This window comes from Micropterus dolomieu, linkage group LG08 (genome assembly GCF_021292245.1).
Source record: "Micropterus dolomieu isolate WLL.071019.BEF.003 ecotype Adirondacks linkage group LG08, ASM2129224v1, whole genome shotgun sequence".
NCBI lineage: Eukaryota > Metazoa > Chordata > Actinopteri > Centrarchiformes > Centrarchidae > Micropterus > Micropterus dolomieu.
The window spans coordinates 13,283,842-13,305,778 of record NC_060157.1 but is presented as its reverse complement, the minus strand read 5'-3'; the positions used below and the strand labels follow the sequence as shown (position 1 = coordinate 13,305,778).

The window sequence follows — 21,937 nt, the reverse complement described above, 5'->3', positions numbered from 1 at the left end:
ATATGATGATGTAAGGCTCCTGTCTGGTTTTTCCATGCTCCCCACTGAACAGAGCTTTGGACTGGGAATAACATTAAAGCAGCTCTGGGCGTGGCTGGTTATGGAGGTAATTATAGAAGAAGTCAGAGGACCGTCCAGAGCTTTATGGCGGACCACTTTGTGATTGTTGTTTTTTCCTCTCCACCCCTGCCATGCTGATTGTAGGGCTCACGGAAGGCAGCAATAAGATGGCGGGCTGTAAGTGGAGAAAATAAGCTATAAACACACTGTTTTTATATCTGTTTGAGAGTGTGTGTATGTGTGAGAGAGAGAGAGAAGAGGGAGAGAGTGAATGTGTTTAATTGACATGAGAACAAAACAAGCGTGTCCCATGTTAATATCATTATTATCATGTCTTCTGTATCAGCTGTCATGGCCTCTCAGCCAGGATAATAGCTGTGTAATAGCTGCATATGGCAGCTACTTTATCACTCCAAGAGGGTCGAGTGAAACCCATCACTGAGAACAGAAGTACTTGATTAGTTTTGTCCGTTGCATCCCTCCCAATGTTCACCTCTCTCAGACATCCCCTACTTATATTGCTGGATAATGTAGAGTTAAATGCTCTCATCTGTAACTGGAGAGTCCAGTGTTGACTGACGGGATGTCCTGAGACCCACAGGAAGCCACTGAAACAATGGAATTTACTGTTTAAGAACCAGCATTTCCAGTTCCTACTCTGTGGCCATTATTTGGAATTGGCCAGAGGAAATACAATATTATTTGTCCTCTGGAGGAAATGCCGTCTCTTTGTGCTTAGTTTGAGCTCTGGGTTATCAGCCTGAGATGGCTTGGGAGCTGTATGAGATGATGACAAAGAGGGAAATTTTAAGATTTAGAAGACAATAATTAATAGAAATAAAACTGTATTGGACAATCATTGTGTGGTTTTGTATCTGTAATTGCGTTTAGTTTGGTGCTGCTGCTGTGCCACAGAACCACATCAGATAGAAGGATGCAGACAGAGCGGAGCCTTTATAATCAAAATGTGATAACAGACAGGCTTGTGAAATCCCCAACCAACCACTGCTTCTGAAATCTTTTTTTTTCATTGACTGCTACCATTAGTTATTGTGTTAGCCAGTTAGCTTAGCTCAGCACAACAAGTGCAAACAGGATACAGCTAGCCTGGCTTTGTCTGAAGGTAACAAAATCCGCTGACCAGCTCTTTTAAAGCTCACTAATTAACATCATATCTGTGTGTAATAGAAAATAGTCCAGCACATAAACCCTTTAAACCACTAATTGTATTTTTGTACCGACAAAAAACGAGATACATTAGGTTAGCTTAGCTCAGCATAAAGACTGGAAACAGAACATTGTTTGTAAAAACTGTTTTGTCGGGTGGAAGGACCAGATGGTTTCTTGGATGGTATCTGTAACTTCTTGGAGTCACCACTGATTGCCTATCAACTGGTGCTGGCCAAGAAAAATAACGGCACATAACCCCCTCCCAAAAAATGGTGAATTATTGTTTTTACACTTTTTGTTCAGGTTAAATGAACAAGATATAATGTTTAAATTTGTAAACTTTAGAGGTGCTGGTAGGTGGATTTTTTTAACCTTTGGCCAAAGCCAGGTTTAGCTGCTTCCACTTGTTTCCACTCTTTATGCTTAAGATAACTAGCTGCTGGCTGCATATTTATAACAGACAGATATGAGTGGCATCAATGTTCTCTTCTGACTCGGCAAGAAAGCAAACTAGACAATTTCCCCCAAAATGTTAAACTATTCCTTTACAGCATGTAATACCAGTTGCATGAATTCTAAAGAGCAATGGGCGGTGCACCTAGTGGTTTCATGCCAAACACCTACCCAGGGTCACCTTAGCCCAACACCCTTTGGTGGGGGTCGAGCCCGGGAAGGTGGCTTGTCTTGCACTGTAATCCTCTCTGTCATCACTACAGGTGGTGTTTCATTAGGTAGAGAGATGTGTCTGTGTGTCTTCCAATTACTGCAAGGGCAACCTGCCTGTCATTTAACACCTAATCTGTGCCAGCAGCAACTTCCAAGGGAGAGAGAAACGCACAAAGACAAGCCTGACACACAAGACCAGAGCTCTTCTCAGCATGTGTCAACCACTGCTGCACTGACTAGATGCATGCATACTGACTCTTGGCCGGCATCTTTGTAGGTTTTTTTCTCTCCACTCTTGCACCAGCTCACTCCAGAAGCTGGGTGGAGTTACAAAGTTGATTTCTCTTTGGTGATGTTTGTGTTTGTTTTGAACCTGTTTTTGGGTAAATAGTGATAAAACAAGAGTTTGTTTGAGAATGTTTTCATTCTCAATGTTGCCATGCTCATCTTATATTGTAATATGTATTTTGCTTGCAGTAGTTCATCACTTACCAATTGCAGAGTCTTAACTGTATAGCATGCTAACCCTTCTCCCAGAGAGAAGCTATAATTTAGGGATTTTTCCTGCTGTGGCCAGTATATATATATCTATGTGGGGTCTGTATCTGGGGTCTTCTGAAAGAAAACAATTGTGTTGGTATTTTACTAAATCCATTAGACTTACAGTATTTGTTACAGCTTAGTTGCAGATTGCTTGTGTCTGCTATCCAACTGATGTTGCAAGTAGTACTTTAGGTGCATTACAAACACCTTGGTGGCAGTAGTGGAAGAAGTGTCTATATTTTACTTGTGTAAAAGAAGGAATACTACTCTGTAAAAATCCTACAGTCAAGATTTTATGGAAGTAAAAGTACAAAGGTGTAATCAGCAAAAGGTACTTAAATACTGGTTCCTTTCTAAGTGTTACAGTATTACACATCCTATTATTTAGATATTATTATTGATGTGTTAACACGTAAGCAGAATTTTAATGTTACAGGTATCTGCAACAATGCATCATTTGTAAAATCTTAATGTGAAAAGTAACTCCAGCTGTCAGAGAAATGTAGTCGTATAAAATGCACAATATTAAAGTAGTAAAGTACTAGTATAAAGTTACATAAAATGGGAATACTCAATTAAATATACAGTACTTGACTAAATGTACTTAGTTACTTTCCACTATTGCTTGATTTTGTAATGGTGGGGAAAACAGTTCACCTCATTTATCTGTTAGTAGCTGATGTTACAGGCTGATGTGAATGTTTAAATGAACTCCAACTGCAACCACAAGGGATAACAATCACATCTTTTGAGCTCACATCTGTGTTGTTGTTTTTTTTTTTCAACCTTATACAATTGATATCCACCACTGGGGGGCAGCAGCCCATAATGACCACACATGGCTCATCTTATTCACTGGTTGGCTGTGGGTTGCTGTGGTAACGCTATGGTAACGGGTCTGTGTGAAGCAGACTTTCAGTGGTGAGGCTTGGAGACACAGAGGGCAGTGTTGAGCTGGAGGACGGGAGATGAATCCCAATCAGCAGCTGAACAGAGCCTCACACACACAGACGTTTCCTTAAATTAATGTTCATTCTCTATGAGATGTTGATTTGATTTATCTAGTCTTACATACAAACAATCCAAAGCCCCTACCACAACTCCTTTTTGGATGTCTAGCACTCTTTTTCGAAATGGTAACCACCTGGCGTGATTGACAGATAGTAGCAGTGACTCGTAGTGATGGCAGCTGTTGTGTGGTACTATGGGCCGCAGCTGCTTGGAAGTCTTCTGCTGATGATTTAATGCAGCCACTACCATATGTTTGTGTTCTTTTGCTATCAGGCTGGTATGTTAATGCTGACTTTTTGTTGAAATGTCTACTTCTTCTTTCATACCATGCAGCACAAGATAAAAACATCTAAGCCTTTGAAAATGAGCTCTTAAGACAACATATCCAATTAAGATCATGTCCTTAAAATCATTTTATGTGTGTATATCTGTTTTCATGTCCACAGAAATATATATGAGAGAATGTGTGAATCACTATCTCCTTTAGATGTTTGAGAACACACACACACACCCTTCCCCCAGCCCCAAAATGAGACAGGGATGCATAACTAGATTTAAGGTTATGTAATGCTGACTGGAGGCATGGAGGATGTGTATAATCCACTCTTATTTGGGTTAAACCCATCTCTCTCTCTCACTCTCTGTCTATCTGTAAGAGGACAGGGGCCTCACATCCTCGCACACATCTCTTCTGCCTCATCCAGCGTTGAAAAGCACCGATCTCTGTCACACACATGCTGCTTTTAGCAGCCGGCTCCAAACAAACTAAAATTTCTTAAGGTCTAAAAAATGCCAGAAAATCATGAAAGACGCCCATTACAGTTCACCAGAGCCCCAGATGACCTATTTAAACTGCTTGTTTTGTCTGACCTACACACCAATTTCAAAATACAACCAATTTACTATCAAACAAAACTAAGAAAATTATTCACATTTTAGATGCTGTTAATTTATGGCATTTTACTTGAAATAATTGTTGCAATTTTCTGCCGATGGTAATCAGTTATTGATTTCAACTCAATATCTCAGCTAATGACTTTAATGAACCCTTAGCTTTTCATCTAATGCCATCATCAGATCAAAGTTTGAATTTGTCCAATACTTTGCTTTTAAACACCTGCAAAACTAGGAAATTCCTCAAGCTAACCCTACTTTGTGTTTTGTGCTATTAGCTACAGTACTGTTCACATGCTGATACGTTAAACTAAGATGGTGAACATGGAAAACATTATACCTGCTGTGTTCCATTCACAGTTGGAGGTTGGAAATTTCCGACTTCCGAACGCTAAGTGTTGAACGCTAAATTTGAATGAAAAACTGACAAACTGATTTCTTTGTCAAGTGTACACGCAGTTGAACACTCAGCAGTGCTTTTGTTGTTAATTAAAAAGAGCCGTTTTGATGAAACTGTGTTCCCATAGCTATATCGGTTGGTAATCTGCAGAAGTCTATAAATATTGTATATGTCTTAATGTTTTCACGTTGTTTGGCATTTTTAACATTTTCGTGAACTTTTGTGTAGAGGAGACTTTCAGACATAGTTTACCATAACCAGCTAACATTGGTGACATATGTTGACATCAATTTACATACAGAACAGGTTTTACAATATGATAGTATGTATTATCTTAATTAAATACAGGCAAATATATTTTAGATGGCCTTTTAGTTGATGATTTACCATATATAGTATGCGCTTCCATGGGTGCTTCCATTGTTGTGTGACGTCGGACAACTGTCTCTTCATGAAGTTGGGGTCTAGATTTGCACCAAGTTCAAGTAGGAACTCTGAGAGGCGCTCCATTGTACTTTCTCTAGTTGTAGGTCGGAAATTTTCGCGTACCAAGTTGTCTAGAACAAAGCTTTAGCATTGCTATTGTGAGCATGTTAGCATGCTGACATTAGCATTTAGCATGTGCCTGAGTGCAGCCTCACAGAGCTCCTAAATGTGGCTGTAAACTCATTCTACATTCTGGTTATTTCTTATTTTTGTCTTTATAATTTTACATATTGTTGCCATTGGACCAACAGGTTACTCTCTGTAAAAACAGTGAGTTTGAGTAGTTGCTGTTTTACTATAAATGTCCTTGTAGACTATTGACTATAAAGACATATTAGCATTAATACACTGATATTGATTATATTGATGTATGCTATAAAAGAGCTCTCTGAGCTTTTACTCTTCTTCTAACATTAACATAAATAAATCTTTTAATAAAATGTAATCCCTTAATACACATCGGTTTTGTAGAAATTTCAGCACAGTTTAAGCTGGGGATTAGCGGACACAGTGTATGAGAATGTCCAGCACAATCCCAGTAACAATATCCTGTATCTTATTGTATACAAGACAACAGTCTCAATTCAAAATCTGTGGAACAGTGCAGTTTTCTTGCCACATCTGGTTGTTTTTGTTGGATTTTAAAGCTTTGTTTTTGTTTTTCTTTGTTACATGCTGCTGGGAAACCACTGTAATTGGGTCAAGAAAACTCTGCTGAATGTTATAATAAATTGAAATTATAAATAAAATTCCTCGGGGTAGTTATTGATAACAAATTAAACTGGAAACCTCACATAAAGTATATTAAAACCAAAATATCCAAGTCATTAGCAATATTAAATAAAGCCAAAGACCTATTGAATCAGGCTTCTCTAAATATGCTGGACTGCTCCTTCATACTCTCGTACATGACTTATTGTGTGGAAGTATGGGGGAACACTTACAAAAACAAATACATACCCAATCTTCATCCTACAAAAAAGACCTATTCGAATCATACATAAAACTACTACTACTACAGAGAACCAACAAACCCATTGTTCATTAAACTCAAAATATTAAATTTCAAAGATTTGATTGACTACAAAACTATTCAAATTGTTTTTAGAGCACACAATAACGAATTGCCTAGAAATATCCAAGAGCTTTTTCAACTACGAGAAAACATGTACAATTTCAGAGGAATATCAATGTTTAGTAAACTGTTAATTCGAACAAATAGTAAGTTCCACTCTATAACAACCCAGGGTGTTATCCTGTGGAACAACAGTAATAATGATTTAAAATTATGTAAAAACCTATTGCAACAGAAATTTCTATTTAAAAAAGAATACTTGATGGATATGAGCTGGAACAGTGATTTTCTTTTTTGTTGATCTTTATTTAGTTGGAATATCTAAGTGATGCAAACAATTTAAGTAGTTAAAACATATCATTGAATTCGGGGTAGGACAAGAAAAGTTATTCTAACTTCTTCCTACCCCTTTGAACATGACTGTTATTTGGATCATCTGCTGATGATCTTTTTTGTTGATTGTTTGTTTTTATTTAGTTTTTGTTGTTGTCTTTTAACATGTTCAATAAAGAGTTGGGAAAAAAACATAAACAATGTGTAGCATATTCAAAGGATCGCCTCATTTTTCTGAAATGAAAACAGACACAGCTGAAATCACATCGAATCATGAATTTACTGTCTGTCCTGATGTGACAGAAACTACCTACACCTACCTAAATCTACAGCACGATAACATCTGATCATTTGTTTAGCAAAACAGCATTTGTAATAAAAAATCCAGAGAGAAATCAAGTAAACAGCGTATGAACTGTACACACACAAGCCACAGTAGTGTGATTGTAATCTCTGATCCCCACATCTTTAATCCTCATAAATATTGAATTTTTTATGACTTCCTCATTGATGGAGCATGACACCTGGGAAGCCCGCCCCCTGCTAGCTGTACGTACCCACAGGAGGGGGTCGTTCCTGGCAGCAGTCCTTATCTCAGGGAAAGCATCTGAGCCAGCAAAACTGACACGACAGTGAATGCAAACACTAATGTATGTGTAACATATTTTATTTTTGATGAGGTGCTATTTATATAAATCAAATTACCACAGACATGGGAATTGAGCAGCCGAGGATGCACCGATTGAAAGAATGCTGTGTGTGTGTGTGTGTGTGTGTGTGTGTGTGTGTGTGTGTTTTTCCTTTTACAATCTGACTGCTGCTTGCCTAGCAGGGACTGTAATGATGGTCGTCAGCACTGGCTGGTTGCTAGGTAACAATTACCTGACTGTGCTTTGCTTGCACTGAATTACACAGTGGGCTGTGTGTGTGTGTGTGTGTGTGTGTGTGTGTGTGTGTGTGTGTGTGTGTGTGTGTGTGTGTGTGTGGAGGAACGGAAAAATACAGCAAAGTAGACTACCAACCAGTGTCTCCACTTCTGGGTAGAAAATGCCCCTTACCAGAGTCACAATCATGGCTATGATAATATTATCTTAGCTGTGTTTCTGAATGTGCTTTACACCTTAAATGTTACTGTTATAGGCTAATTATCACCGTGCTTCATATTTCTTCGTGACAAATGTGTCAGATGGACTGTTTTTGAATTGTAATCTCTCGGGCTTCATTTTGACAAATGTATTAGCGGCTGCTTTGATTTAGATTTATCATTTTAGCATTAGATGCCTGTGTGTTGTTGTCTTTTGGGTCCCAGTGTTTCACAATTATGAGTGTTACATGCTTCAGTATTTATAGTTATGTACATGGGGGTAGGAGGTGGATGTGAAGCTGAGGCTGACAGATGATGATGTCATTACAGGGCCACACCTCAGGACAGATGACCGATACTCGGCTGTAAGACAGTTTTCACTTTCTCAGCTGCTACACTGATGCTCCTGATGGGTCTGTCCTTGTCCTCGACTCCAGTCTCTCAGCAGCCCTTCCTCTAACTCCCAAACCTCAGCCACAGCTGTAACTTAACTTTAAGTAATAGTTTTGGGGGACATGAGCTTATTTGCTTACTGACAAAGATGAGAACATTGATACCAATATTATGTCTCTATGAAGCTGAAGCCAGCAGCTAGTTAGCTTAGCTTGGCTTAGCATACAGTCAAAATGTCATTTTTGGTACCTCCTCCAAGATACATGACTTATTAATGAGTGAGTTTTATAAATGCTGGTAGTTGGATTTTGTTTCTTTTGGACAGAACCAACATTGCGGTCTTCCACTATTTACAGTCTACATGCTAAGCTAAGCTAACCGGCTGCTGACTCCAGCTAATTATTTACCGTACAAACATAAGAGTGGTATCAATCTTCTCATCTAACTCCCAGCAAAAAAGCGAAAACTATTTCTACCTACTATTAACAAAATAAAAATGATTGAATAATGTAAACCTCTCATCGGTAGGTATTAAGTATTAGAGAACAAAAGTCCACAACAAGAATCAGCAATATTGAAAAATGCAAATACTGCATATACTATATAGGTTTCTAGATCTCAAAGGCACCGTTTCCGTTTTCTTTTCCAGCACTTGACAGTTAGCTTGTCAAGTGCTATAATAGTTAGCAGAGCAATGTCATAGAAGCAGGTTTGTATTTGGATGTCACCTAGTAAAAGCCTTGTTTACATTTCCAAAGAATGTGGTTGAGATGCACATCTTCTGAAGCTGTACCAGACTTGGCTATAAGCTAATTTATTTCTGTAGTGTATGTATCTAACAATGTTGTTGAGGGACATTTGGGTAGAGGCTTAACAGTCTAATATAGCTACATGTCACTCCATATTTTAATTTTTTACTACAACTTTAAATCATGTTATAATTCCCATTAGTTCCAAAGTAAAGGCAGTCAGTACACTGACCGTGCAATCTCAAAGCAGAGCCAGGAGAAACTCTTCCGCTGTGAGCAGGGGCCGACAGGAGGCCATGGCACCTCCCCCAAGAACTGCTTGCCAGCTCTCCCAGACATGGATGATATATTTGGAGATCATTAAATGGTCCTAAATGAGACACTGGCGTGAGAGCGAGCTCTGACCATCTGGCCCCATTGTGAGCGTCGGGGCTCTGTTCAAACTCAGCCAGCAGCATCAGCACCTCTGACTGGATAGATGCTGAGTAATCCTTGGAGTTGCAGCCAATCAGAGACTCTTTGAAATAATTACCCAAACTCAATCTCTTTATATCTTTCTAAATTAACCATCCTGTTACGTACGGTGTGTATTTCTCTGCTCTACTCAAACTAATATGTTTTATTTCTCTGCTGTTTGCCCCATAACCATCTGATGAAATAGATACCACTAAGCTAATGACATTCCCATCAGCATCAGATGTACATTGTTTTATTGATAATTAGCAAATGTTAGCATGCTAACAAACTAAACTAAGATGGTAAAAATGGTTTGTAATGGTAAACAGTATTTAATAGTAACATTATCTGCTAAACATCAGCATGATTGCATTGTCACAGTGAGCATCTTAGCATGCTGATATGAGCATTTAGCTTACAGAGCTGCTAGCATGGCTACTTCAACTTCATTATATTTACATGTAAACAAAGTGCAAAACAAATTTATATAATATAATATATTTACAGGAGGACCTCTTGATTTTTCTAATTTGCTAAACAAGGCTGGCCCTGTGATCTTTTAGTATCTTTAGTATCAACTGTGCAAGTGGCACAGCCTTTCATGACCTTACTTCTGGCCAAAATGGCAGCGTGTAAACAATGAAGAGACAAGCAGGTTTTTCTACGTTTGTTTACTTGAGCTGTTTTTGTCTGTCTGCTGTTTCCAGGTCACAAGCTCAACAAGGACCTGAAGCACTACCTGAGCTTGAGGTTTCAGAAGTCTTCCCCCGACCATGAGCTGCAAAAGACTATCCGAGCCAATCTGTATCGCCATGCTGTGCCTTGTGAGTAAAAACATTAGTAATGACAATAATGTGATGGTGGATGCCTAAATGAGGACGTCTGGCTTAAGAATGGTGTCTTTAACCAGTCTTTAGCATCATTTCTTCATCTTTACCCTAATGACCCACTTTCTTTTGGCTTCTTTCTCATTTGTTTCATCTCCCATTAATCTCATTCTTCCCTCTCACTCACCCATAAATTATTCTGTTACACTTTATTTCCCTTTCATCATTTTAAATCCCCACCAGCTCTGCTTCTAACAAATGATAAGAGAAACAAACATACATTTTCCAAACACCATAACTGTTAGTTCCATATTACCCTCCATTAAAGCCACTCGTGTTTTGACCGCGCCTGAGCACCATTTTTGCAGCTGTCTTGCATAGCTGTGAAATATACAAAAAGTGTGGCTCAAGCCAGACCCAGCTCCGTGCCAGACTCCACAGCTGGGCTCAGTTATGTCACAAACAGTTTGATTTGCGGTTGGGTGACACAATCCAGCTCTTCTCAGTTCATTTTCCTACTGTACTCATGTTTGTGTTAAAAAAGACTTTTGCTTGAGTTGTGATAACCACACAGGTCATGAGGCTTTAAGTGTTTAAACAAAACGGCACAGTGGATCTATTGAGGATGTGATTAGAGAGAGTGTTTGTGTTTGTTTTCCCCCTGAGGAATTGTTTCATCACACATATGCATAGACATGATTTTGATGAGAGATCTTTCTCATCAAACACCATTTCCTTCTGTTTCTGCGGACTGGGGCTTGGCTGTGCGCGTTCATCTGTTTGCATTACAATATTAAGGAGCACTAATAAAATGTGGCTTCTAGACTAGATTTGTGTATTTTAATAAATCTCTGTATCTCTGTTCTTTGCCGTTTCACTCTCTTCCTGTCTCTCCTGCTGTCTGTCCTTCTCTTTGGCTCAGCCATGTGACCGGCAAATCCGACTCTCTGAGCTTCCCTCGGTGCGCTGCCTGGGATTATGATGTTCTGATATATTGAAAATAGATTCCTGCCTGATTATGTGATGAACATGTTGCTGTCTGTCCTTTAAAATTAAACATAAAGAAAATAAAAATGCTAAATACTTCGTAAGGCATTTTGTAAGGCAGTCTGATAGGTCAGATGATGATTAAAGGTATTACATTTTCTTTCTTTAACAAATATTGAAATAGAAATGTTGGATACATTTACCTCTTAATGACTCTAAAAGTCCCAAAACTAAAATTTTCATACTGCAGACTTTGACCTCTGAATACCTTAAAATGAATATCGCACTGGGTGCTTTCACCTCTTTATTTCTAAAAAATCTTTAAAATAATACCTGATACATTTGCCTCGTCATGCCTCTAAAAGTCCTTAACATGATTTAAATCCAAGAAGAACCACACCTAGGCCATAATCTGTAATGAGTGCAAGTTGTGTTATAGTGGACTGGTGTAAACCTTAAATTGGAAATGTTAAAGCTTCAGTATGCTTCTAATGAACTTGAATGAAGTTCATTGGCCCCAACTTTCCTGAGAAGCTGAAGTTAGTTTAGGGCAATAAACCTTCGATCAGTTAGATGTGAGATTATAGATAGGAGGAACAATATGTAGCTCATGGAATCAGTTTCATTCAGAGCTTTATTATAATGTTCTTTCTGCTCATCTTATGATAAAAGAGCCTCATTATTTTCAGATCTGCTGTTTTTTTACTCTGCTTTGTTGTAATGAAATGTGTTGATAAAGTACTGATAAATGTCCAAATGTGCATAAAAAAATGTACAGAGCTACATTAGCTCTTGGTACAATACTGCAGCTATTTTGACCGTTAACAAGACTTCAAGTCTCCAGCAATGCTAGCGGTTTTGTGAGGCTGTACTTTACACACAGCGGTGCTTTGAGCTTTGAACAAATTTTGACCTGATGAAAGCGCTAGAAGAAAAGTCAGGGGATCACCAAAGTTATTACAATTCATCCTGTAGGAAACATAAATGTCTGTATAAAATTTTATGGCAATCCACCCAAGAACAAGGAAAAAACTCCACAAAACTACTGTTTCAGTATTTGTGTACAATTTTGAGTTACTTGTATTTTATCTTAGTATTACTACATTTATTTGAGAGCTATAGTTTACTTTACAGATTGGGATGTTGGATACAAAACATCTTTTCAAATGTGATGCATTGTGATAGAATAACCACCACTACCGAACAGTGTTTAAAGTTGTTTAAATTTAGCTTCAGCTGGACCAGCTACAACATTAAAATGCTGTTTAGATGTTAGTGCAAAATAATGATCCTAACAGAATACTGACAGAGACCATTCTGTAATAATGAGTACTTGTGATACTTCTGGTACATTTTGCTGCTAATACGTCTGTACATTTATTAAAATTTGTTAGTAAAATTCTGAATGCAGAACTTTTACTTGTAGTGGAGTATTTTTACAGAGTTCTGCTGCTATTTTCATTTAAATAAAAGATCTGATTATTTCTTCCATGTCTTTGTTTCCTCAATGCAATTCATGATGAGTGGTTTAGAAGCAAACAACAGCAGTTACCTGTGGTGCAAGTAGGTGCTTGAAGACTAAACAGAGTATAATGTATAGACCGCTTGAAATCCTGGGATTTCTGAAGCATAAAGCAAAACTTCTGTTGCTTAGACACACGGTCACCTGAATACATCCATGCATTCATGAAAGGAAGTGCCCCTGATTACTCATTAATTGGAAATGTTACACTTTTTTCTGGGTTGCAACTCAAAATAAAAGGGTCTAGTGTCTCTAGTGAATGGACTCTGCCCACTCTGTAGTTGTAGTGATGAACAATTAAACAATAAGGGTGGTGTTATTATATATTTTTCATCAACAAATCCCATAAAAAGACCAAAACCAATAATGTGTTAATCCGTCACTCAGACTTCACTACTGCAAGTCTGCAGCCATGACTCAAACTGGAGTAAATAGTAAATAGTTTGTTGGGGACCATTTTCAGACATGTACTAGTGAGTATTTACAGCAGCAGGATGGTGTATGTGGGATCGACTTAAAATAAACTACAGTGCCTGCATTCATGTTGATAATGGAACATGTCACCCAGTGAAACAATGTGGCCCACTTAAGCAGTGTAGGGCTATGGCACAGAGGGATGAGATATTTAAGGCTTTGGCTACACAGACAGTACCTTCGAGTAGAATAAAGTCTTTGTTGTTTTTGTCTTTTCATGGGATTTGTTGACAATAAGCAAAATATGTAATATCATCAGAAATATTCTGTTTGAGGCTTAATATTTACTTTTCTTCTTTTTTTCTGATTTGTGTATTTGTCTGATCTTTTTTTTCCTGGTAATGACTGAAAAATAGGAAAAAAATGGGCCACAACACAATGCTCGTCAGTCTTAACACTTGTTTATACTGTTCACCCCTCCTCTCTCTATGTTGTTCTTCCTGTCCCTCCCTCTCTCCCTTTCTTGGTGACCTACTATCGCTGCCACCTCCTGTTTATTGTCTCTCTCTCTCTCTCTCTCTCACTCACTCACTCACTCACTCACTCACTCACACACACACACACACACACACACACACACACACTCACACACACACACACACACACAGATGCAAATATTTTCTTGGCATGACAAGGCAGACAAAAGCAGTCAAATAAAAGCCACACTTCTCAGCCCTCTGCTCCCTTTGTCTCTGTGTCTCTCGTATCTCCTCCCCCTCTACTGAGCACATGTGTTGCTCCCTCTCCCCATGCTTGACTCGAACAGGTGCCTTTCCCCTCCACCACTGGCCAACGTGGGGTGTTTTCTTTCTCTGTTGAGCATGTGTGCGAGTGTATGTTTATAAGAACACTAGCCCCCCCCCCCCCCCCCCCCCCCCCCCCCCCCCCCCCCCCCATAGCCCCGCTGCTACAGATGGCCATTGTTATCACGTGCAGCAAATGTCACAATTGATAGAGAAGTCTCTCTCTCGTGGGATTCATTTCCCTCTCACATCTACAGCTGCTGCTTGGGGATGGGGTTATCTCGGCGTTATCCCAGGGTTTGAGCCACGGAGCGAACCAATCCTCCTCCCTCCCCCCACCTGATCTCTCCCTCCCTCTCTCTCTGCTCTCTTCTCTGTCGTCCTCCTCTCTTCACTTTAAATCCTCCAGTGAGTGTCAGCGTCCCTGTGGCTCAGCTGCCTTCCTCTATCTCTCTCTTGTCACACTCTAGCTGCTCCCACCGTCTCCCTGCCTCTTCTGCTCTCACCGTCCATCTCCCCTCTCTCTCTCTCTCTCTCTCTCTCTCTCTCTCTCTCTCTCTTTTTTCTCCCTCCCCTCCTTGCTGTCCTTCACTCCCTTGCTTCCTTGTTTTCCACTCCACTGCCGATCTCGGGGAAATCATTGTTGGAGACAAATTTCTCTGTTTGCCGTTCACACAAAGGAAGGGATTACGGTTTGATTTGCTGGCTCCGGGCTCGCTCTGCATCCAGGCAAGTGGCAGCTCCTTATTCTCTCCTCCTTCTCTCCTTCTTCTTTTTCCATTCTCACCGCCATCCGCCATCCAAAGACTGTGATGTATGCATGGCAGAGAGTGTATGTGCGGTTGATGCTGTGTATATAGGCTAAGGGAATCAGGGAAGGTGGGGGTAGGGGTGGGAATTATGTGAGGGAAAGAGGGGGGCAGGCACACTCGGAGCAGGCACGTCCAACCCAGAGGGACAGATGGCCAGTAGCCCTGGTGCTTTTTCCTCTTTGGTTTTCTAATTCACCCTGCAGGCTTTGTGTAAGGCCCACTAGTACACAGACCTTCTTTTCAACAAGCAAGAGATGGCTGCACTCCTGAGGTAGAAGAGGGAGGGAGAGGGGGGTATCTGTGTGTGAAGAACGGACAGGGTATAGGAAAAGGAGAGAGGAAGGAGGAGGGGGGGGGGGTTGCTGTAGAGACAGAGCAGGTTTTTACGAGGAGGTTAGGATAGGAGAGGAGAAGAGATGAGAGGGAGCTGAGAAGGGGGGGTCATCGGCCTGAAATGCATGGGGGTCAGGTCCAGATGCTGCTCAAACAAAAGGGCTTCTCTGGGGGGAACGGCAGGGGGAAGCGTGGCACTCGCCATTGTGTGTGTCGCTGCATTGCAGGGTGCTGCTGGGGAGCCTCATGCTAATGATGGCCATTCATTCTTGTAACGGATGAGTGGGCCCCAGCTTCTGTTTGCCTGCTTTTCACATCACGGTTCATATTTTGTTCATGTGACCAAATATCTGCTGTGCTAACACACGACTCGCTCTGGAAAACGACAAGAGATGGAAAAGGGATGGCTTCCAAGCTCATTGAGGAAGCTGGGCAAATATGTGTTTTTGCATAGTAATGATGTATGAAGACAGGTGCAGACTCTCTCTCTCTCTCTCTCTCTCTCTGTGTGTGTGTTTACAAGGACTGTGTCTGTGTGTGAGGTTTATGTTTAATACATGTGTTGGTGTATTCACTGCCATATTTAGCATATTTTATAGATGTAGTCATAACCAGGCATCATTTCTCACTATAAAAATAAATCACATACCACATACAGGCTAAAAGGACTGCAGATCTTCCTTCTTGTGTTAGCGTTGAGTGTGACTGGCAAGTGGGTTGAAGGTGGCAGTGGAGGCTGTTCTCTCTGGCCCATTTCAAAGGCACCTTACCTTATCCGGACGAAACCATTAAAAAGACACAACCTCTGTTTTTGTTTCTGCACTTTCAGTTCAGAATAAACTGTACCTTGAGTCTGATCTTACATTAACTTAATCAATCATGATGAGAAACCACTGCTGTCAGAAATATAAAGCACAAAATTCTTATTCATTTTTCCTCTCCAAGCTCATGTAAGACAGTCGTCCCTTTGTGAAGTATAGATGTGAAGATTGTTGATAGGATCACCCCAGAGTCACTCGGATCATTTTAAAGTGATCAGTCCCTGATTAATGAGTAGCTATCTTGTCCCACAGCTATAGCAATGCTACATGTAGTCCTCTCTGGATGGCTGTGGGGGGGCTACAGTCCTTGTCTGATCAGACCTGAGTGATACTTCAGTCAAACTGGGAATCCTGTCCACATGGAGCAAAAAGAGAGCTCGGGATTGTTCATTAAAGCAGGTGTGAATTCTCTATTAACTATTTACACACTGAAGATTACATTTCAGAAAGCAAGCTAGTTTCTCTGTTTTTGTAGTTGTCAGTGGAGTGTGATGATGATAACCCTGTCTTTGAGGTCAAGGGAATGAACTCTGCCAATTCACTGGCTGAACAAAGATTCTCTGTTATGATCCTGTCGTCTTTTACAAGACTAATCTGTGCTTGAGTGTCTTGTGATCGTTGGGATGTGCATCTTCTCTGGGGGCCAGCTAGTTGTTTATGAGCGTCGATGTCTAAAAATTAGATATGCTTTAACTTTCTTCATTGAACTTTGTGTTCATTTGGCTGCTTACAGTGTTGGTTGATCATATTTACACTTGTGTAATTTACATTTTAGCTTCATTGCTCCATCAGTGCAGTTTACTCTACTAATTTACATATTTAGAGTTCAACAAACCTACCAATCTACTTCAGGATTGCATGTTTTACAGTATATGTTATGCAGTCAGTAAAGGTAATGTAGTGTTTCTGCTCTTTGTTTGAATATTTGGTTGTCATTGAATAGCTTAGGCTGAATTGCCATTTTGCAAATATATTCTGTTATCTCTATATCTGTTATCTCACCTACTGTACGATAGTTGTATTGTAATTGTCATTTTGTAAATATTAAACTAACGAGATATAACATGTTAATTATTTAGCTTTAAAGTGCCCTTTCCCCCTGCTTCCAGTCATTATGCTAAGCTAGGCAAATCTGTTGACTGTAGCTTCATATTTAGTGTACCTACATGAGCTGATTGGTATTTCCCAAAATTTCGCAAAATTCCCTTAAACAAATAACTTATGCATTGTAATTTTACTGTGCAGATGACCAGTTATAAGACAGTTAACAGGCAATATATATATATATATTTTTTTACAGATATACCGTAAAACTTAGTTAATAGCCAAGTCCCAAATAGCCGCCTACCCCGTTTACTAGCCTGGTGAGGGAACACATTTTGACAAATAAACGCAGGTCTCAACTAAATGCCTTGTCTGTTTTTTATAAAAGTTCTTTGGATGTATAAAACCTCTTAAACCCCACCGGGTCGCCCGCTTTAGCTGCTTCTAAGCTGCTTAGATCATTAATACAAAGATTTAATGTTTATACATATGATCAAGATGTCAGTATGGACATGCTACACATCATTAGATCGGTGAGATTCTCCACAGTTCAATCATTCAGTTCATTTAACCGAAACAACAAGCCCCAAAGTCTAATTCTTATAGATTTACCAGTGTAACCTCAATGGTAGGCTACAAGAGAGGGAAAAAAAAGTGCAGACTCCCGTTACCTTTTGAAGCGCTCATTAAATCCGCTCGTTAATTCCGAATGTGGCTATTCCTTGATTCTGTAAGGATCCACCGATCAAAAGACCTACTTACAAAATAAAAGCGCATAAGCCCTTTGTCTGAGCTAGATCAAATGAATGAGGTGTATTTAATATTATTTGATCATTTTAAATTTTTAACACTAATATTCTGTTTGAAATAAATCAACTGTTTCATAGTAGCCTATTTCAGTTATGTGTGAGAGGAATTAAAGGTCTGTCCCATATGGACGCCTGTCCCAAAAAATAGGCAGGGTCAATTCAGTGCAAATAAAAGCCCGGGATATTAATCAAAGTTTTACAGTACCAGTATCTGCAAAATCTGACCAAAGCATCTCACCAGTAAAAGCTATATGAATGAAAATGAAATGATCCTCCCCCCATACAAACTGAGATTAGAGTTATGTTAATCCCAAAACAAAAAACATGTCCAACCTCCTCCTTGAGCTATCTCACACTAACAAATGTCATTCTTAGAGTAACACTGCTATTACTAACCTAAGTAGCCTTCCGTTTAGTTAACAAAGGAATACTGTGGATACTGTGATATTGTGGATACTCATGCTGCACGTTGACGGGGAAATCAATAACAAACACTGTTAGACATATTGCTTATCTAAATTTTGTATTCCAAATTGAATATATCAGGATAAGATGTAGAAAACACATGTCTATACCCAACTGTATTTAAGGTAGCATATGTTACTTTAATATACTAAATTTAGCATTCAACAATTTTGTTGATTTACTCCAGTAAAGCTACTATTTTTTTACTTTTAGGTACAATGAGGGCAAGATTGGACCATGTGTGTCCAAACAGAAAGCTGCAGTCCTCTTCCCTCAGGGCAGCTCCTGGGTTTGTGTTCTGGTTGCCTGGGCAGCAGTCCATGTCCATGCAGGTACAGGCCTGCGCTGCCAGGTACAAGCTTTCCTTGGGTCTGCCATGCACTCTTAATCTCCCAAGGTCCTAAACAAGTCCAGACTCTAGTCCAGTGAAAGCATAGTAAACAAATCCAGCTCTGCACTCCCTCATGTAAAACTAAAAACTATTTTCATCATATTTACATATGTATCTTATCCAGCTGGTAACAACAGGAATATGTTCATTTCAATCCTTACCCATATCCTTGTCCTGCCGCACTCTTCACCCTTCCTTAACCTCATAGAGGTTTTCTCAGTCATGAGACCTGCCTGAAGCTGGCTGTTTATCAGGAGGGACCATGTGTTAGGTAATGTCAAGAGTCTATATTTATGGCTAAGATAGAAGGAGAAGGGAAGAAGAGAAAGACAGAGGAGAGGAAGAGAGAGAGAGCAGCAGGGAGGGAGGGAGGTAGTGGGCGGGAGTATGCAGAGGGGCTGTGGGGCTGCAGCCATTGGCCTCAGACAGGAGCTGGAGTGTGAATAGCTCACAATGGCTTAGCCTCTAAGCTGGGCTGGACCTCTAATTTGCTCTGCTTGTGGAGCTTTGAAGAAAAACGGCAGCTGCCTTCTAGCTGCCTGCCTGAATGAGCTCGCAAGCTGGGAGCTAGAACTCGCTCACAGACAACTGGCTGATCCATGGATGGTTTGCTTAGAAGAGGGAGAGCAGAATTCAACCTGCTTGGATTTATCTTTTTGAATATTTCTATGGAATAACATGAGGGGAAAGCAGCAGCAGTAGCAGCAGCGGGGCGGTCTAGAGGTAAATCTGTGACATTTATTTCTTCTTCTGGGAATGATGCCCCGGCCTCTGGGATTAGATTGGAAGGGATGTGGGTGGGGAGAACTAACAGATACACACAGAGGCAGAATTACAGAGGCAGGTGGATTTTTTTTAAGAACTGTGGGAATCAGTGCCTATGCAGATTTGTGGTGTGATATTGATGAGCTGTGATGTGTTGTGCCATGTGTCTGCATCTTCTCTCTCATCCATCTTCCCTTCATTTTTGCCTCCTTGAGTGCTAGCTCTCTTTTCTAAGCTTTACTCTTTTCCATCTTGTTTTCTCCAATAAATAGTGGCTTCTAATAAGTGAAAAAAAAATCTGCCATCTTTTATGTTATTTTACAAGATTTCCAGCTAGTGACACTTCAGATTGTGCTTTGCCACTATTCATTTTCAGCCCCCCATTCTTCTTCCCCATATTGAAAGGGGAGAGATGGGGAGGGAGCAGGGGGAACAGCAGGAGAATAGCGGCTGAGACTCCGCTGTGAGGAGTGTTGTGGCGCGAGCTGAAAGAATGGCCTGTTGTATTGGGCAGCAGCAGTATTGTGTGTCTGGCCTCTCTCTCCCTCTGTCCTCTGTGCTTCTCATCTTAAATGGGTAACTGCATCATCCCTTTAGTTAAACAGTCACAGCAAGGAACCTGCTCTTCTTAAATAAAATAGGCTCTTTGATGAAGTCTTTCCATAGATTTAGGGCTGGGAGTTTGATATGTTTAGATACTCGTGAGAATAACATACTTCAGATTGAAACAGTACTTTCTAGATTGCCTACTTTGAGAAATAAAAGCTTGATTTTCTATAAAACCCTTTTTTGTGTGTTTAACAAATATAGAGCTGAAATGATCGATTGACAGTAAATTAATTGGCAAGAATTCTACATAACCGGTTTCAGTCATTTATCAATCAAAAATCCTAATTATCACCTAGTTCCAGCTCTTCAAATGCGATGATCTGCAGTTTTTTTCCTTGTCTAGTCATAAAATAACTTGGCCTAAATAAAACAGTGTAAAGATAGCAACCTTTTGAATTAAACCAGGAACAGTCTGATCAAAGTAAAAGTAAATCAGAGTAAAAACTTTTGGTGCGTGACATTTTTTGCTATGGACACATTTCTGGTGGCACCAAAAAGGTTTATACATAAATGTGACCTTTTTTTTGTAACACTGCCAATATACTTGACAGAAAATCTTTCTCAGAACTTGTTGTGTTTAATAGCTAGTTTTGAAGGCAGTTTGTGTGTGCACGGTTTTTAGTGTGTGTTTCATTGTAGGAATGAAGGAGTGGCACTGGAGCTCTTTGCTGAATCTTTCCCAACCTCACGGTAGTTAATTTAACTTACTACTGCACAGCGTGCTCTTAGCAGCAGCTCGGCCCATGATAGGATCTGAAGTGGGCCTGCTATTTGCTTAATCATTAATCTGAGGGCCTCCACTACATTGATTCTCTCTCCGTTCCCCTTCATAAATCATTATGTGCCAGCAATCTCTTTAATGGAGGATGGAAGTGCTGATTGAACACAGCCACGGCCGGCACTCAGGACGTAATACTCACCTTGGTCTCCAGGTCAGTTGATCAGGACTGAGAACACAAGTGCAGTACCTGTCCATCTCAGCAGCAGCAGACTTCTTCATGCATGAAGATGGAGTGACACATCCTTAAATTAAAATAAGTTTAACCTATGTTCAGACCAAATATTTTGTAATATTCTGTATTAATTCTATTAGCATCTCTAAAAAGATTTATCCAGCTGACACCATAATGGATGCAAATGGCCATCCATCCGTAGTTTGTGGTTGAGATGTTTCCATCATCTAACCAGTGTATTAAGGGACTACTTGTATAGATGAGGCCTTAAAGTGCTGCCTCAATCAATGCTGCTCTGGTAATTGGCTTAGAGTCCCAAGAGAGTTCCCTTCTGACTCCCTGTGTGACTGTTGACTTTCTCTGCCCCTCCCCTGCTCTGTCAGCTCTGAGATGTGCATGTAATTTCTTCTCATGCCATCTCTCTGTCTCTGTTTTCATAATACACACACACTTCCTTATCAACATCTACTGTGTTTATTCTGGAAACACTTTATGCTGTCGCTATGGGATCTTTTGTTCATTTGTATATTTAAGAATCTAAACTTCGATGTGACATTATATTTTCATCTTAATTTAAGATATTTTTCTATTTTGTATGACACTATTATAGCATTGTTTGGAATTCATTTAGATAAAACCAACCATTTCCCTGCACAGTTTACGGTCCCACCAACAGACTAATCTCACTCTCAGGTCAGTTGGAAGTTGCTCGGTCTTGTGTGTTCTCCCCCCCTGCCACGTGCACACTCACAACCAGCAGGGGTTAAAAACAGCAGATGTTTAGCTGTGTGTGTGTGTGTGTGTGTGTCTATGTTAGACAATGAGTGGAAGCTCCCCAGACCATCAACAGCAGGAAGGCGATTGAGGGTATCAGATGTCACCAGAGTGCTGTCAGTGCCCCACTGCTTTTGTTAATGCACAGGAGGATTTTTTCACCTGGATTTGTGTGTGTGTGTGTGTGTGTGTGTGTGTGTGTGTGTGTGTGTGTGTGTGCGCGCGTCCCGGCGTTTGATCCGCATTCATAAACCTTCGGACGCTTATTTTCATTTCTCTGAGGAAATT

General features: G+C 40.1%; 1 protein-coding gene across 4 annotated transcripts in view; it reads left to right on the top strand.

The window, feature by feature from the left end:
- LOC123975168 (membrane-associated guanylate kinase, WW and PDZ domain-containing protein 1-like) overlaps positions 1 to 21,937 on the top strand; it is a 107,621-nt gene that overhangs the window by 32,991 nt on the left and 52,693 nt on the right. For all 4 annotated transcript variants that reach the window (XM_046056398.1, XM_046056397.1, XM_046056396.1 and 1 more), the window contains exon 2: positions 10,028 to 10,144. In XM_046056398.1, the coding sequence (XP_045912354.1) occupies positions 10,028 to 10,144 (117 nt within the window). The remainder of the gene's footprint in view (positions 1 to 10,027; positions 10,145 to 21,937) is intronic.